Consider the following 16101-nt stretch of genomic DNA (forward strand, 5'->3'; position numbering starts at 1 on the left):
TTGTTTGAATCTTGTTGAGTATTACCTTTCTTTCTCTTATCTCTAGACCCTGGTATATATTTTGTATTTACATATCTTAACCTACCACCAGACTGTATGAACATCATTAAAGAGGCCAGGAGACCTACTACCAGAGCTTGTTATGGTGCTAAATGGAAAAGATTTGCCATTTACTGCAATAATAATCAAATTGATCCCCTGGATGCTTCTATCCAAAATATCATTTGCTACCTTCCACATTTACAAAGGTGTTACTTGGCATATTTATCCATACGCCTGCACCTAGCAGCAATTGCGGCACACTTACAAAACAGACAACATCTGTCTCTTTTTAGAGTACCTGCAACTAAAGCTTTTATAGAAGGATTAAAAAGAATTATTCCACCTAGTTTACCACCTTCTCCAGTGTGGAACCTTAACGTGGTTCTTACAAGGCTCATTGGACCCTCTTTTGAACCTCTACACAAATGTGAACTGCAATTCCTCACATGGAAAACAGCTTTCCTTATTGCTATCACCTCTCTTAGAAGAGTAAGTGAGATACAAGCGTTCAGTACCTTTCTTACAACTCCATCGTAACAAAGTTGTTCTAAGAACTAATCCTAAATTCCTTCCAAAAGTGATTACACCTTTTCATTTAAACCAATCTGTATTGTTACCGGTGTTTTTCCAAAACCCGGACTCTGTAGCAGAAAGAGCTCTACATACCCTAGACGTTAAAAGAGCTCTTCTTTACCATATAGATAGGACTAAATCTTTTTGAAAGACAAAACAATTATTTGTATCTTTCTCTCCACCTCATAAAGGCAACCCCATCTCTAAGGGTGGAATTGCAAGGTGGATTGTAAAATGTATACAAGTCTGTTATCAAAAAGCAAAGCGGTTGTAGTTGTCTACAAAACAGCTGAGTATGTCCTCCGGTTGTGTCCATAGTGTGCCCCCAGCATCCTGTATTTGTGTGATTGTTAACGGTTTCTTTCCCTTTTTACGCAACTACCCTACCCGCCTACCACTCTCCCCAAACTGCCTTGCTAGAGGTCGTTTAGTGACATATTTTAATTCATCAGTGGCATGTGTCTGATATTCTGTGTATATATGTCTAATGTCACCCATGATAGTAGTATTCTGTGTCCGCTCATAGTCATTCTCAAGTGTTCTCATTTTGGCTTCACATTTCGTTATCTGTTTTCTGATATCCTTCAGTATCCCAAATGTGGTGCTGATACAAACCCCACGCAAAGTCACTTTAAACGCCTCCCAAAGTATACCTGGGTCATCCACTGAGGCTACATTCAACTGGAAGTATTCCTTGATTGCGGTGGCAATGGTGTCTGCATATAGTGGGTCTAAAAGTGCTTTAGCATTAAATCTCCAGCTAAATGGGGGTGGCGTGTAATTGCAATGTGATCGGGTTATGGTCAGAGATAGTTCTCGGTAGTGTCGTCAGTGTTTTCGTCCATAAGAGTATATTATCAGATCCCAACCAGTAGTCTATCCTGAACCAACTACCGTGTGTCACATTAACATGAGTGCCAACAGTTTCAACAGGATTTCTAACTCTCCAGATGTCCTTGAGGGGAAAGCTATCCATTATGTCCCATATTTTCCCTCTTGCCCGTTTGTGTGGTTCAACTGAGGGTCCAGAACGGTCTAATGAATCTCTTAATGGCACGTTACAATCTCCCCCCCCCACCCCCCCCCCCCCCCCATATAATATCTGAAAGAAACACGTTAGTGTTAGATTCCTTACCTTAGAATATCCCCAGGCGTCAGTCTGGATCCGGAAACTTTTGCGTAGCAGTACCCCTGCGCGTCGGTAGGCGTCGTCTGCAGGCGTCCCCTGCGGCTCCGCGTCCGTCGTCGGCGTCGTGCGCCGTGATGACGTCGCTGGAGTACATAGACGCCGCCTCCGCGCGCTGACGTCAGTTCTTCTTTTTTCCGCGCCAGTGGACGCAGATCTGGAAGAGCAGTACTCCGGTCTTTGACCAAGTTTTTTTCGATAATTTTCTCTATTGTGCCTGATAGGATGCCTGGCTTTAAGAATTGCGATGACTGTGAGCGCACGATGTCGGTCACAGACCATCACCGCCTCTGCCTCCGGTGTCTGGGCCCCGACCACGACGTGGACTCCTGCGTCGACTGCCGGGCCCTTACCAACAAAGCTAGGCGGGAGCGGTCCCGCAAGCTGCTGGAGCTCCGGGTGTCGGCCCCACGTCGGGACCGGGAGCGGTCCCGGTCCGGCCGGAGGTCGAGGGAGCGTTCGAGGGAGCGGTCGCGGAGCCGCGCCGGGCGCTCCGGGAGTCGACACCACTCGTCATCCTCGTCAGGTAAGAAGCACAAGAAGTCGGGGCGTCGTCATCGTACCCCCGACTCCCCCCGACGCTCGCGCGATGCGGCCGGGGGCTCGGGTGACCCCAACCCCGCGGCTCCGCGTGAGTCGCCGGCGCGGCCTGCCTCATACCCTCCGGTCCCTGGGCATGGTGCGACGCCTGAGGAGATCGAGGCGTTCCTCATGGCCATGAGGGCGCTCGCTTCTCCGACGGGGCCTACGGCGCCTTCGGGCCCAGTGCTACCGTCTGGGGGCCCTGGCGGTTCGGGTGTCCCTGCCTCGGCGCCGTCGGGTGCTCCGGCCCCGGCGCCGCCGACGGCTCCGACCCCGGCGCCGCAGGGGCCTCCGGGATCGGCGCCGGCTGGTCTTCCGGCCTCCCCGGCGCCGTTGCCATCGGGGTTACCCCCGACGCCGCCCCCGCGCGGCGCCGGTTCTCCGCTGCCGGTTCCGGCCGGCGGTGGGGTTCCGGCGCCGGCTCCGGGCGGCGCCGTCCCCTTACCTTCTCCGACGCCGGACACGGCGCCGGACGGGCGTCGCTCGACGCCGGTCCCGGCGCCGATGGGGCCCATGATCCCCGAGGAGCCGGTCTTCATCATTGACTCCGAATACGGAGAGGATGAGGAGTACGGTGAAGGTTGGGAGGGGTCCGAGGACCCTCTGGCTCGCGAGTGCCAGTATGACCCGGACTGGACAGGTGACTTGGGGGATGCCAGTGGTTTGGACGACTCTCCTAACCCTGGCCTGATCTCTCCTCCAACCGTGGCGTCGGTGGAGGGAGCTGCCTATTCTGTGGTGCTGATGAGGGCTGCCAAGGCCTTAAACCTTGAGCTCCCCGTCGCGGCCGTGAGGCCTAACATCCTCACCGAGGTATTCAAACCGCAGTCATGCCCACTGGAGCCACTGCTGCCGTTTAATGAAGCCTTGTCTGACGTTCTGTTGGGCACGTGGTCCAGGCCCGCTTCAGGTGCGCCTGTTGATCGGAACGTGGCCAGGCGCCACCGTCCTTGTCCGGACGACCCCAAGTACCTGTCTACCCACCCCACTCCTGAGAGTCTGGTGATCCAGGCCTCGACCTCCCAGTCCGCGTTCCCGTCGGCCCCGCCCGACCGGGAATCCAAGAGGTATGACCAGTTTGGTAAAAAGGTCTTCTCGTCCATTAGTTTGGGCCTGCGGTCTTGCAACACCGCCTGCCTCTTGGGCCGCTACACCCACTCTGTGTGGGATACGGTCGCGGAGCTGCTGCCAGAATGCCCCATGGAGGTGCGGGCGAAACTCGGTCAAGCTGTGGCTGAGGGCCGAGATGCAGCGAAATATTCAATTCGGTGTGGTCTTGATACGACCGACTCGCTGGGCAGAGCTATGTCTACGACGGTGGCGATTCGTCGCCACGCCTGGCTGAGATCCGCCAATTTTTCGGCTGATGTCCAGAATACACTGATGGACATGCCGTTTGATGGCTGTCACCTGTTCGGTGACAAAGCGGACCACGCGCTGGAACGCTTCAAGGACTCCAGGGTCACGGCCAAGTCCTTGGGTCTCTCGACCCAGCGTCAGCAACCGGGTTCGTTTCGCCCCTTTCGTGGCCAAGGAAGGGGCGCCCCCACACGTGCTGCCAGCCACGCGCCGCAACAATCCTTTCAACGCGGTGGCGGCCGTGGAAACCGCCGTGGTGGCGGTCGGGGACAACGGCGGGGTCAGACCACACCTTCCCCCGCAGCATCTACCCCAAAATCCTCCTAGTCCGTGCTTTCGGCCCCATGTGACGCCAGTGGGTGGCAGGGTTCGCCATCACCACGCTCACTGGCGCACGATCACTTCGGACAGGTGGGTGCTGCAGATCGTCCGAAGGGGCTACTCCCTCCCCTTCGAGACCTCCCCTCCAGCCATGCCACCGCAGAACCACCGTGTGTCGGGGGACCACTTGACACTTCTGCAGGAGGAAGTTACGGCCCTCTTGGCCAAGGGGGCCATCGAGCGCGTTCCTGGGCCAGAAGTAGGGCGTGGTTGTTATTCCCACTATTTTCTGGTGCCCAAGAAGGACAAGGGGGGCCTACGTCCTATCTTGGATCTAAGGAACGTCAACGGCTTCCTCCGGAAGGAGAAGTTCAAGATGTTGACGTTAGCTCAGGTCTTGGCTGCTCTGGACCCGCAAGACTGGATGGTAGCGTTGGACTTGCAGGACGCCTATTTTCACATCCCCGTCCTGCCGGCCCACCGGCGTTACCTGCGGTTCACGGTAGGCCAGGAGCACTTTCAGTTTATCGTGCTCCCCTTCGGCCTTACCAGCGCCCCACGGGTGTTCACAAAGGTGATGGCGGTGGTCGCAGCCCATCTGCGCAGGTTAGGGGTTTCAGTCTTCCCCTACCTAGACGACTGGTTGTTGAAGGCGGGCTCGCCCCAGACAGTCGTCCACCACCTTCAGATGACGGCAGACCTCTTGCACGACCTGGGGTTCTCCATCAACGTGCCGAAATCACACCTGTGTCCCTCTCAAAAGCTCCTTTTCATCGGAGCGGTTCTGGACTCGGCGCAGTTTCGGGTTTATCCTCCGGAACGGCGGGTTCGGGATATTCAGGCTTTGATTCCCATCTTTCAGCCGCTATCCCGAGTCTCGGTCAGGTTGACGCTGCGGCTGCTGGGACTGATGGCTTCCTGCATCCTTCTGGTGCATCACGCCAGGTGGCGGATGCGGGCTCTGCAGTGGGACCTGAAGTTTCAGTGGGCTCAGCATCAGGGCAACTTGTCCGACCACGTCTTGATCTCGGAGGGCACTGCGAGACAACTGCAGTGGTGGCTTACGGACCGCGATTGGGTCAGGGGCAAGTCCCTCTCCCTTCCCCAACCGGAGCACGTTGTCGTGACGGACGCGTCCCTCCAGGGCTGGGGTGGCCACTTGGGAGAGGCAGAGATCAGAGGCATCTGGTCTCCGGCGGAGTCCCGGCTCCATATCAATCTGTTGGAGCTGCGGGCGATTCGTCTGGCACTGAAGGCATTCCTCCCCTTTGTCAACGGGAGTGTAGTGCAGGTGTTCACCGACAACACCACCGCCATGTGGTACTGCAACAAACAGGGCGGAGTGGGGTCGTGGGCGCTTTGCCAGGAGGCTCTGCGCTTCTGGCAATGGCTGGAACGTCAGGGCGTGACTCTGACGGTTCAACACCTGGCAGGTTCTCTGAACGCCAGGGCGGACGAACTCAGCCGTCGGTGCTCGATGGATCACGAATGGCGTCTGAACTCGGACGTGGCGCGAGGCATCTTTCTGCAATGGGGAGAGCCTTGGTTAGATCTATTCGCCACAGAAGAGAACGCGCAATGTCATCAGTTCTGCGCGTTGGAGTTTCCAAGACGGCACTCGCACGGCGACGCCTTTCGGCGCGAGTGGAGTTGCGGTCTGTTATACGCCTTTCCGCCTATACCACTTCTGCCCAGAGTGCTGAAGAAGATCAGGCGCGACCGGGCCCAAGTTATCCTTGTGGCTCCGGACTGGGCTCGAAGGTACTGGTATCCCGAGCTACTCAGCATGTCAGTCGGTCCCCCGATCCGCCTGCCCCTTCAGGAGGACCTTCTGTCGCAGCAGCAGGGGACGGTCCTCCACCCGAACCTGTCCAGTCTCCACCTCCATGCTTGGAGATTGAGCGGCGGCAGTTGAGGCCATTTGACTTGCCTCCTGAAGTCTGTGATGTTATTCTGGCAGCCAGGCGTCCCTCCACTAAGTCGGTATACGCCTGTCGGTGGAACAGATTTGTGGCATGGTGCACAGCAAAGGCTGTGGATCCTCTTTCTGCCCCTCTTTCGGAGGTTCTTCTGTTTCTTCTTTCTCTTGCCCAGCAGGGCTCTGCTCTGGGCACTATCAAGGGCTACCTTTCTGCCCTTTCAGCCTTTTTGAGGCTTCCTGATCAACCTTCTTTGTTCAAGTCCCCTATTGTAACGAGATTCTTGAAGGGCATCACACACATGTATCCTCCTGTTCCGTTTGTGATGCCTCAGTGGGACTTGAACCTGGTTCTGACCTTTCTGATGTGTGCTCCCTTTGAGCCCCTTCATTCTTGTCCTCTCCGTCTCCTGACTTTAAAGACGGCTTTCCTGGTTGCCATCACCTCTGCCAGGAGAGTGAGTGAGCTCCAGGCTCTTTCTGTTCAACCTCCTTTCCTGTCCATTCATCCTGATAAGGTGGTTCTGAGGACTAGACCTTCTTTCCTGCCCAAGGTTGTTTCGGCCTTTCACATCGGGCAGTCCATCACCCTCCCTTCCTTCTTCCCGCCTCCGCATCCTTCAAAGGATGAAGAGCGGCTCCATCGTCTGGACCCAAAACGTGCGCTTTCATTTTACATGGATCGCACACGCCAGTTCCGGGTGGATGACCAACTGTTTGTTGGCTACGTGGGTGCGAAGAAGGGACGGGCGGTCTGTAAACGTACCATCTCTCGATGGGTCGTCCTCTGCATCAAAGCGTGCTACTCTTTGGCTCGGAAGGAGCCTCCTGTTGGGCTGAGGGCCCATTCCACTCGGGCCACGGCGGCTACTACTGCCCTGGGCCGGGGAGTCCCCTTGCAGGACATTTGTCAAGCAGCTACGTGGGCCTCGCTGCACACATTTGCGAGGCACTACTGCCTGGACAGTCAAGTCCGGAGGGATGGCTTCTTTGGCCGTTCTGTCCTCCAGGACTTTCTGGTGTAGTTTTGTATTGGTTCGCAGACCCACCACCGGGGTTGGTATTGCTGGGGTATGTATTCTAAGGTAAGGAATCTAACACTAACGTGTTTCTTTCAGATGAACAAGTTACTTACCTTCGGTAACGATATATCTGTAAGAAACATTAGTTAGTGTTAGATTCCTTACCGAACCCACCCATCCTCCCCGTTCTGCGAACTGATACCTAGGGTTAAGGTCATCCCTTTCAGGGCCCTAGTTTGTATATGGCACCAGTGTTGGTTCTCTCATGGCTCTGCGTCTCCTGGCGCGGAAAAGCTGTGTGCAAAGAACTGACGTCAGCGCGCGGAGGCGGCGTCTATGTACTCCAGCGACGTCATCACGGCGCACGACGCCGACGACGGACGCGGAGCCGCAGGGGACGCCTGCAGACGACGCCTACCGACGCGCAGGGGTACTGCTACGCAAAAGTTTCCGGATCCAGACTGACGCCTGGGGATATTCTAAGGTAAGGAATCTAACACTAACTAATGTTTCTTACAGATATATCGTTACCGAAGGTAAGTAACTTGTTCGTTAGTCCCAGTAAATTCCAGCATATGATTCCAAATCTCTTGAAAAAAGTCAGGGGTATTTGTATTTGGGCCATACACATTTACTAACGTCAGGCGTTGGCCTCTCAGCACACCAGAGATGATCACATATCTGCCATTAGGATCTAGGATGGATCTATTAATTTTGTAGTTAATACCTCTTCTGACTAACGTCATAACCCCCCTGGAATAAGAGGAGTATGTGGAGGAGTAACAGGATTTGGCCCATTTCGAACCAATCTTCCTGCACATCGTCGGGGCTATATGGGTTTCTTGTAATAGAGCGATGTCTCTGTGATGTCTGTCAAACCCCGCAAAAATCTGTCTGGTTTATTTCGGATTCGTGATGCCACGAACATTCCAAGACAATAGATTTAAATTTCTAGTGCCAGCCATATCTTTGGGACTGTAGGTAATATAATTGTAATAGCTGTACCAAAGGATCAATTGACACAGCACTTGGCACAGATAGCCTGCATGTATAAATATTCTGTACTGGATACACAAATTGGGAATTAGCAATGCATCTTAAATGCCCTGGCAGTGATTGTTGAACAAAACCCCAACTTGTCCCAAACCCACCCACTTCAGCAACCCAACTATGCCGAAGCCATATTCCCCAAAAAACTCCTTCGATAACAATAACTCTTTGGGGATCTTGCTGAAACCTGATACCCATCAGAACAACTCCCAATAACATAACTGGGTTGGGGATCACCCTTGTGGAGGTCCGCTTGGGGCACATCACGCCATCCAACTGAATGTATGTGGACAGCTCTAAAGAGCAGCAACATTGATCGTACATTGCAGGGGTAACCATAATATCATATATACTCATAACATTCATAGTTAACCACCTTTGAATTATGTGCTCAACAAACCAATTGGCAGTGACAGTCGTCGAAGATAATATAAGCCATACAGTCCAACAGAGACGAAAAGCTATGGAAGCAACCATGAACTGCAAGGCAAAAGCCTATTCATCGCAACTATGGGCGCTATGACATGCTGTGTCCTTGGAACATGGTGAACATGTGCTATCCCAACAGTTATAGTATTAGTCTTACTTATATAGTTAACGTTTGGGACACATTGCGGTCATTAGCGCGTAGGGCACAGTCTGTGGCTATGCGGCCCAAGCATGTCAGGTCCACTCATAAAGTTCGGGAGAGAGTCTCAGCTGTGCCACATCGTGCCCATGGCAACCACTGGCCTGCGGATACGTGATCAGGAAGAGAAAGGTAGGGACGTTGTATTTAGATAAGAACGTTCCTTTGCCAGTAGCATAGGGCGTAGATAGTCAAAATGTCGCAGGAGTAGGAGGTTATTATGCCTCAGCACATTGTTCAAGAAAGATAAGAAGACCTTACCGCCGTGTGGGCATCAAACTTGCCAGTTCAGAAGCTCGTGTTCATTCAGAGTCTTGTCGTTCTCAGCGCGTCGTTTCTTTGTTTTGCTTCGCCACTTTTTTAACAAACTCCTGTGCAGCTTTCGGATTAGACAGTATGACCGCCTTTCCTTCCCACATCACCCGTAGTCTGGCCGGGTACAACATGGAATAAGTTATGTGCAAATCGCGAAGCTTCGCCTTTACAGCGGAGAATTCCCTCCGCGCTTGTTGGACAGCCACGGTGTGGTCCGGGTAGAATTCAAGGTGGTTCCCTTAATGAGTGATTGCGCCTTTTTCACGCGCTAGCCGCAGGAGAGTGTCACGATCTCGATAATTCAATATTCTGGCGACTATGGGTCACGGCGGGGCTCCTGTTGGTGGATGGGGCGCGAGTGATCGATGGGCACTTTCCACGACGAATATAGGCGATAGTGCTTGAGTTCCGAATATTTCTTTACATAATTGTTCCACGTACAATTCCATATGACCAGTGTTCGTCGTTTCTGGCAAACCTGCGATGCGTACGTTATTGCACCTTGAACGCGCTTCCAACTCCTCTGCTTTCGCTTTGATGACATCCAATACTCGCTCCATGCCGGCACATCTGTTCGTGGTAGAATAGGATTCGTCCTCAACTGCAGATATGCGCGTTTCGGCTGTTTCCAACCGTTCGCCATGTTTCTCCAACTTGGCCGCCATGTTATCCATGCGGCATGTTAGGTTGTCTAGCTTGCCATTGATGTCCTGTAAGTTCGATTGAATAGCTCGTAGTATCTTCTCCATGTTGCTGGTTGGTGCCTGTTCGACCCCTGTGGCAGTGCTCGCCATTTCTTCAGTACTTTTTGGCGCCTTTTTGTTTTCGAAATTTATCTTCGGTTGTTGCCTGTCTGGACGTACCATTTCTGCTAAGGGTGTTGACGCTGCACCCGTGATTATGGACGTTACCTTGGTCTTGTGGGTACTTGTTGTCGTCTATATAGTGGTATTATGGCAGCTAATTGCCTCAAAGCGCTTGGCCGTGTGGTGAAGAAGCTCCGCACCTGTTGTATTTGCAGTAGCGGATAGGTTTTGAGTGCCCACTTAGCGCAAACCTGTCACGTCCCTCTGAATGGTATTCTGCTTTGGATCACCCTGCTGGTTAGTCCTGCAGTGGGCACTGTATGTTGAAGTAGTATATCAGCCGAGTGCGCTTTACGTAGTTGTGAGGTGCTGATCTGCTTCAAGTTAATCAGGGTGTATTCACTCAGAAGCGCTGCAGATTAGTGGAACGTTTTTCGCTTAGTGTACAACATTGAGCGCTATGCGTTGGGTTCGCGCCATTCGCACCCGTGCTTTGTGCTGTGTTGCAGATTCGATGTCACCAGGACTCGCGCAGTTCCGCAGTAGTTACCCTGCATCAGGTTCAGTGGCTGGGGTGTTTAGAAATGGTGCTCCACACCCCACAGTACAAACTTGGAGCTAATTGCGGTGATCATCGGCGGTTCTCGCAATTCCGATAACACAGGCGCCGCCATTTTGTGAGAGCATACCGTGATTATTATAGGTATCTCGCTCCGCACTGTCTTGTGTGATAACTCTGCCTTGACGAGTAACGTGGTGCTAGGGTCATCGCTATGAACGCGGGGCGAGCAGGGCAGCATATAATGAATTTGTCAGCGCACCCACCGTTTGTTCCGCGACCCAGTAGGTGTCCGTTACGGCATAGCCATCTTGGATGCTTGCTGGCTACGGTAAAGCAAATTTGCTGCAATCCCATGAAATCGGCAATCCTGTTAGTGGAAAAGCGTTGCGTTGGTCCTGCGATACCTTCCCATTCGAGTCGCTATGTTTCGATGGTCATTTAGAGGGCATTTAGTTGGTGAAAACCCTTTCTGTTTACGGCTGTCCGGCGGAGCTGCGGTGTTAACCAGCCATTCCGCTGTGCGCCCCCTAGTGCCTAGATTAGAGAGACTTGATTGGCAGAAGTGTGAAGGGTATATTAAAGGAAACTGGGACTGCTTCTGTTGATATCTCGATGCAGAATGCACTTCACTTTACAAGTGGAGCATCTAGCCATATGTAGTAATGATATTTGTTGAAGGTCCAGCAAGATGTGATTCTGGATAAGCAAGTGAAGGTATTGTCTGTGTACTGCGTCCTGGACTCTTTGGAGCCTCCAAAATGGATAGATAGAGGCCCTGGAGAAAAGACCATTGGCCTAGTTGAGAGGCAAAAACCACCGAGGTGATGGTGGAGTGTTCTCTTTGAGTAGGTATGGGGATATGTGATGTAGGAATTGTGTGATTTAAAATGATCCTATGTCACGTGATTTGCTCTTCTGCTACAAGAGTGAGATTTGCGTCCATAATTACTCCAAAATTTTTCACTTTTCATGAGGGATTTGGAAGTAGACCAAGTAATTACGCCTAGAGGTGAATGTAAATACATCTTGTTTCTAGGAGTTTAGCTTGAGGTAGCTGTTTGATGGCCTACAGCTTGAATGCCAATGGCACAGGAGTCTAGAACTGCAGGGTTTCAAAGTTTGTTGATATTGCTGCATATCTTATTCCTGGTTTAAATTATTTCTGGAATGTTTGCATGGTTTGAGTCTGGTCCTGTGGATCGATCAAGCGATACTTAATGCAGCCATGCATAGGGATCATGAGGTCACCTGAGGAATTGTCCTAGGGTCTGGTACAAGTGAGACATGCAACCCTCACTGTCCAGGCTGTGACTGTGCTCTAGCGCAAATTAAGAGATCGCCGAGGGTGGCAGACTAGTTGCGGCCAGATTGCCACATTGTTGGAAAGCTGAAAATTGTCAAAGAGGCTGAGGTGATGGTTGGCATGGACCTATCTCTCCATGCTCTGACGAAGCAGGACTGCTGAACCTTGGATTTGTTGAGGTATTAGAACTCTTTCACTGCTGCAGGGTTGTTGAGGTACAGGGATATCCTGACTGAAAAGCCCTGAAGAGAAAAAAGCTCACTGTCCTCTCCGTTCCGGGTGAGTGAAGGTTCCTGAGACTAAGGGGATGCCTATGAGAGATGGCTGCCTCCCATTAATTTAGAGCAACCAGCTCCCTCTTCCCCTTTCCCCTTCAGTAGAAGCTTCTCCTTTCCTGTTGCGCTACATGGTTAGTGTTTTGAGGAAACCTGATGTGTCTTCTCTAATTGAAAGTCTAGTGTTCTCTGTTTTCGAGGTGTTTGGCTGGCAAGTTCCCTCCTACCTTGCATGTTACAACTGATCTTCCTGTTGGTCTAGTTGATGGTTCCACAAGTAATCTTTTGAACAGTTCTGATGTTGCGCATCTCACCCTAAAGCTGTTTTCCTTGCAGCTTTTACATCAGCTGGGAGTGTGAGTGAATTTCAGGCATTGACCTTAGATGTGATACCCACTATGTAAAGAAAATGTCTGTAAGGTTGAGATCATCATTACTTTCTAAAGTGGTCACTAAGTTTCATTTAATAGCTCTATAAACTGCCATTCTTCTCTCCGTCACCGCGAGGAGAGAGTATGTTATAATGTGGGAAAAGAAAGAAGTGATGAGTACTAAAATAACAGGTCGCTTTATGTGAAGAACTTTGAAGTAATGGCTATAGCAATGAGACAATGTTATGGCAATTAATGCAATCATTAGGGAGTGGTGTTTTTTTGGCGTAGAAGAGCACACACTGCAAAATGTAATTGCTTCTATGCATATATCATAGATGAAATACATACCAATATGTCAATGTATACAATGAGTTGCTCAGCTTTCACAAGACTAAAGGAAGGCTGATAAATATAACATAAATCAAAGTTAAATTGCAACTGCCTGCATGCATGGCTGGTCTAGATCACAAGGCAATAAACTTCAAGCTATAAAGATACAAGTTCAAACAAACTTCGATCACCGAGGAACCTTTTCCACAAAAAGAAGAGATGCTTTAGTAGTAATTCTCTAACACAGGACATACATACTATCTACCGGTGTGGGGGTGGAGGGAGACCTCGAACGTAAGGTGAAGTTTGTCTTCTGGGATCTTACAAGTCCAACGCAAGAATGCATGATAGTGCATAGAAGGTGACCAATGGAACTCTTCTGCTGAGCATAAAGTGCTCCGAGGCCATGAGGGAGGTGGAGGACCCAACTCTATCCACTGAGTGGCACATTGCTCACCCTATTAGTGAAAACCATCAGTGAAGTGTTTTATTTCTGACAAAAATGCTCATGCCAACATGGTGGCTAGACTGCCATCTGAAAGGACTGTCTGGTCGGCCACCATGTCATAGCGGCCTGCCCAACAGTTTTTTTTGATTGTCAGAAACTAAACCAATGAAGTGGGGACTTGTTTCAGAGAAACAGAATTACAATGTCCCTGATGTGCATCGAGTTTTCTCCCTTTATTTGGGAGCCATTGATTATTTGTCTATCCGGTTCTCCTGCCCAGGTATGACATGTTTAGCAGAATGGCAGCTCTTGAACTCTGTTTCAAACATCATATTTCTTTGTAAAGCCACCTTTAGTCTTGTGAGAACAGACACATCGTTAGGTTGTAATCTCAGTTTAAATCAAGGGTTCTAGCAGGGGAAAGCTGTTGTAGTTATGTGCATGTTTCCTGTTTTTTAAAACCTGCAGAAATATAACCTGTTCACATTTTCGTTTTAGGTAATCCATGGTTGGCTAATTGTATCTTCTCTTCTGCTGCTATTCTTCTTCTCATTCATGTATTTGGGGTAAGTTGCAGATGTGTAACCCCGCTATAAATCTGCATGACCGGGTTTCTTTTAATTAATACTGTTTTGTGCTGGAGGGAATCATTCCATTCCACGGTTGTATGAAGCATGTATGCCATGTGAACGGGGTTCTTTCTGATGGATCTGTGTCATCTGTGTTTGCATGCCACACCAGCAGTTAGGTTGAAAAACAATCTGATATGGCTGCACAATATGGCACATCACTATAAAATAATATATCATTAAACTTTATTCGTGAAGGAGTTTTATAAAAGTGTTGTGTCCTCCCCACCCATTCGAACTGTACTGTTGGAGATAATACAACAGAAGACGTGGACGTGGCATGCTGTTGCACAACCAGCACAGCACTAAGAATTATACAAATGGCACAGTGTCACTCTTATAACGTGTGAGCTATTCTCCTAACAGAACATTCCTTCTGCCTTTCTATGAACCCTGCACCTGAGGTACTAGTCCCAGCCCCACCTTTTTGAATATTTCCATATCCATTCAACCATTACAGCCCTAAAGGGAATTGTCTTGCACTCTGATGCTCTTTACCACTAGTTACACTCCTCACCACTTCTGGTACAGCCTCTCCAGAAACCATGTTCTTATTTATGAGCACAAGCATTGCTTGACCACGAGTATGCCCAGGTGCAACACAATGCCCAAAACACGTGGCATTCAAAAGCATACATTATCTTAAAGTGCACTGCCACTTTGTTACAGGTATTATTATTATGTTTATTATTATGTTTCTTATATAGCGCATGAATCGACCCCCGAAGGGGTATCTCCGCGCTTGCCTTGGGAACCCGTCCTGGCTTTTCCGTGTGAGATATCCCCTACAGGGCATCCCCAAGGTGAAAGCCAGCCATCCCGCCGCGGGGGGCCGTTGTGGAGATTAAGCAAGCTTAATGCCCAGAGTTGCAGAGTGTGAACCCATGATTAGGTCAGGCACCGAAGCGAGAATTATCGAGTCCATGGACATTTGAGCTCAAGACCCTGCCACGTCGGGAATTGAACCCTGGTCCCGGGTCTGACCTCTGCTTCAGGGTCTGCCTGCTCTAACCAGTGAGCCACACTTCTCCACTGAAGGTACTCGAAACTTCCACAGCTGTGCGACAAAGCACACTCCAGGGAGTTTTCACTCGAGCCTACCTGCAAGAGCGATGTACAAAGTCCCTCACAGGTTGAACACCCAACTTTGAAATTATTGTACTATTGTGCAATATGTGGCAACTACAGTCTGCAGAAAACTCAAGAGCTGAGCAGAATTCTGAATAAAATGAAAAAATCTAAAAATGATTTGCTTACTATTGATAACATTTTTTTTCTGTGCACTTTTACCTCTTGTACACCCATCAGACTGGAATACAAGTGATCAACCTAAGGAGTGCGTAGTTTCCATGCTTGCAGATGTGCTGCAACCATTAGTGAGGCTGGTATGGCCACCTCCTAACTTCTCCTTACAAATACAGCAACTTGCTTATCCCACAAAGAGACCCGCTAATCCTGATATGACCACCCGGTGTGTTTTTGAATAGGCTTTAGTATGCCAGACGAATACACGATTCTTTACAGTGCAATGAGATGACCTAGGCTGGCCAGTGAAGGGCTAGGTTTGCTGGGGTTGCATGAATGCTGCGTTGACTCAGTTGGCACTGTGACAGATCTGAAAGGCTCATGAGCTTCACTTTCTCTCCTGTGCAGAAGGTTAATTAACTTTTTCTTTGGAAGGTTTTTAACTTTCATTTATTTTAATAAATTATTTTTCACATATTTTCATGAAAAGAAAGTGAGATAGCAAGATATGTATGAAATAGACATCTTCGAGGGAATGGAAGCTTTTGCACAAGGCACCAGTTTTCAATAAAACATACCTTGTGTCGAAACTAGCTTGTTTAGTTTGTAATTGAATGCAGTGTGATTTTTCCTCTGTTTTACATCACTGTGTGTGATTCATTTTTCTTTCTAGTGAAGTCCTGAAAACATATAATGTGGCCATGGACTACATAACTCTGGCACTGATGATCTGGAACTTTGGTGTTGTTGGGATGATTTGTATTCACTGGAAAGGGCCCCTTCGGCTGCAGCAAGCATATCTAATCATGATTAGTGCCCTGATGGCCCTCGTCTTCATCAAGTATCTCCCTGAGTGGACTGCCTGGCTCATCCTGGCCGTAATCTCTGTGTATGGTAAGAGCCATGGTCTAGTCAAATTTCCTTACATTATGTTTGTAACAAAGTTCTTGAGAGCTAGGTACATGAATTTAAGAAAAAAAGAGTAATCACGGTGTCCTGCTTAGATGTCCTAATTAGGAGACATCTAATCTATTCAATGTGTTATTTAGTTCTTTAGATTGGTGAGATTCTTTCTAAATTCTACATATCCTGCTTTTGAGCTCCAGAATGAGAATACTCTAGCATGTTTCCAG

At 49.8% G+C, this 16101-nt stretch overlaps 1 protein-coding gene across 2 annotated transcripts in view; it reads left to right on the plus strand.

Annotated features, from left to right (window-relative positions):
• The window catches only part of PSEN1 (presenilin 1), a 193977-nt gene that overhangs the window by 69563 nt on the left and 108313 nt on the right, over positions 1–16101 (plus strand). For both annotated transcript variants that reach the window (XM_086937086.1, XM_086937087.1), the window contains 2 exons: positions 13593–13660; positions 15642–15862. In XM_086937086.1, the coding sequence (XP_086793212.1) occupies positions 13593–13660; positions 15642–15862 (289 nt within the window). The remainder of the gene's footprint in view (positions 1–13592; positions 13661–15641; positions 15863–16101) is intronic.

This window comes from Lissotriton vulgaris, chromosome 9, assembly GCF_964263255.1.
Source record: "Lissotriton vulgaris chromosome 9, aLisVul1.2, whole genome shotgun sequence".
Classification (NCBI taxonomy): Eukaryota; Metazoa; Chordata; class Amphibia; order Caudata; family Salamandridae; genus Lissotriton; species Lissotriton vulgaris.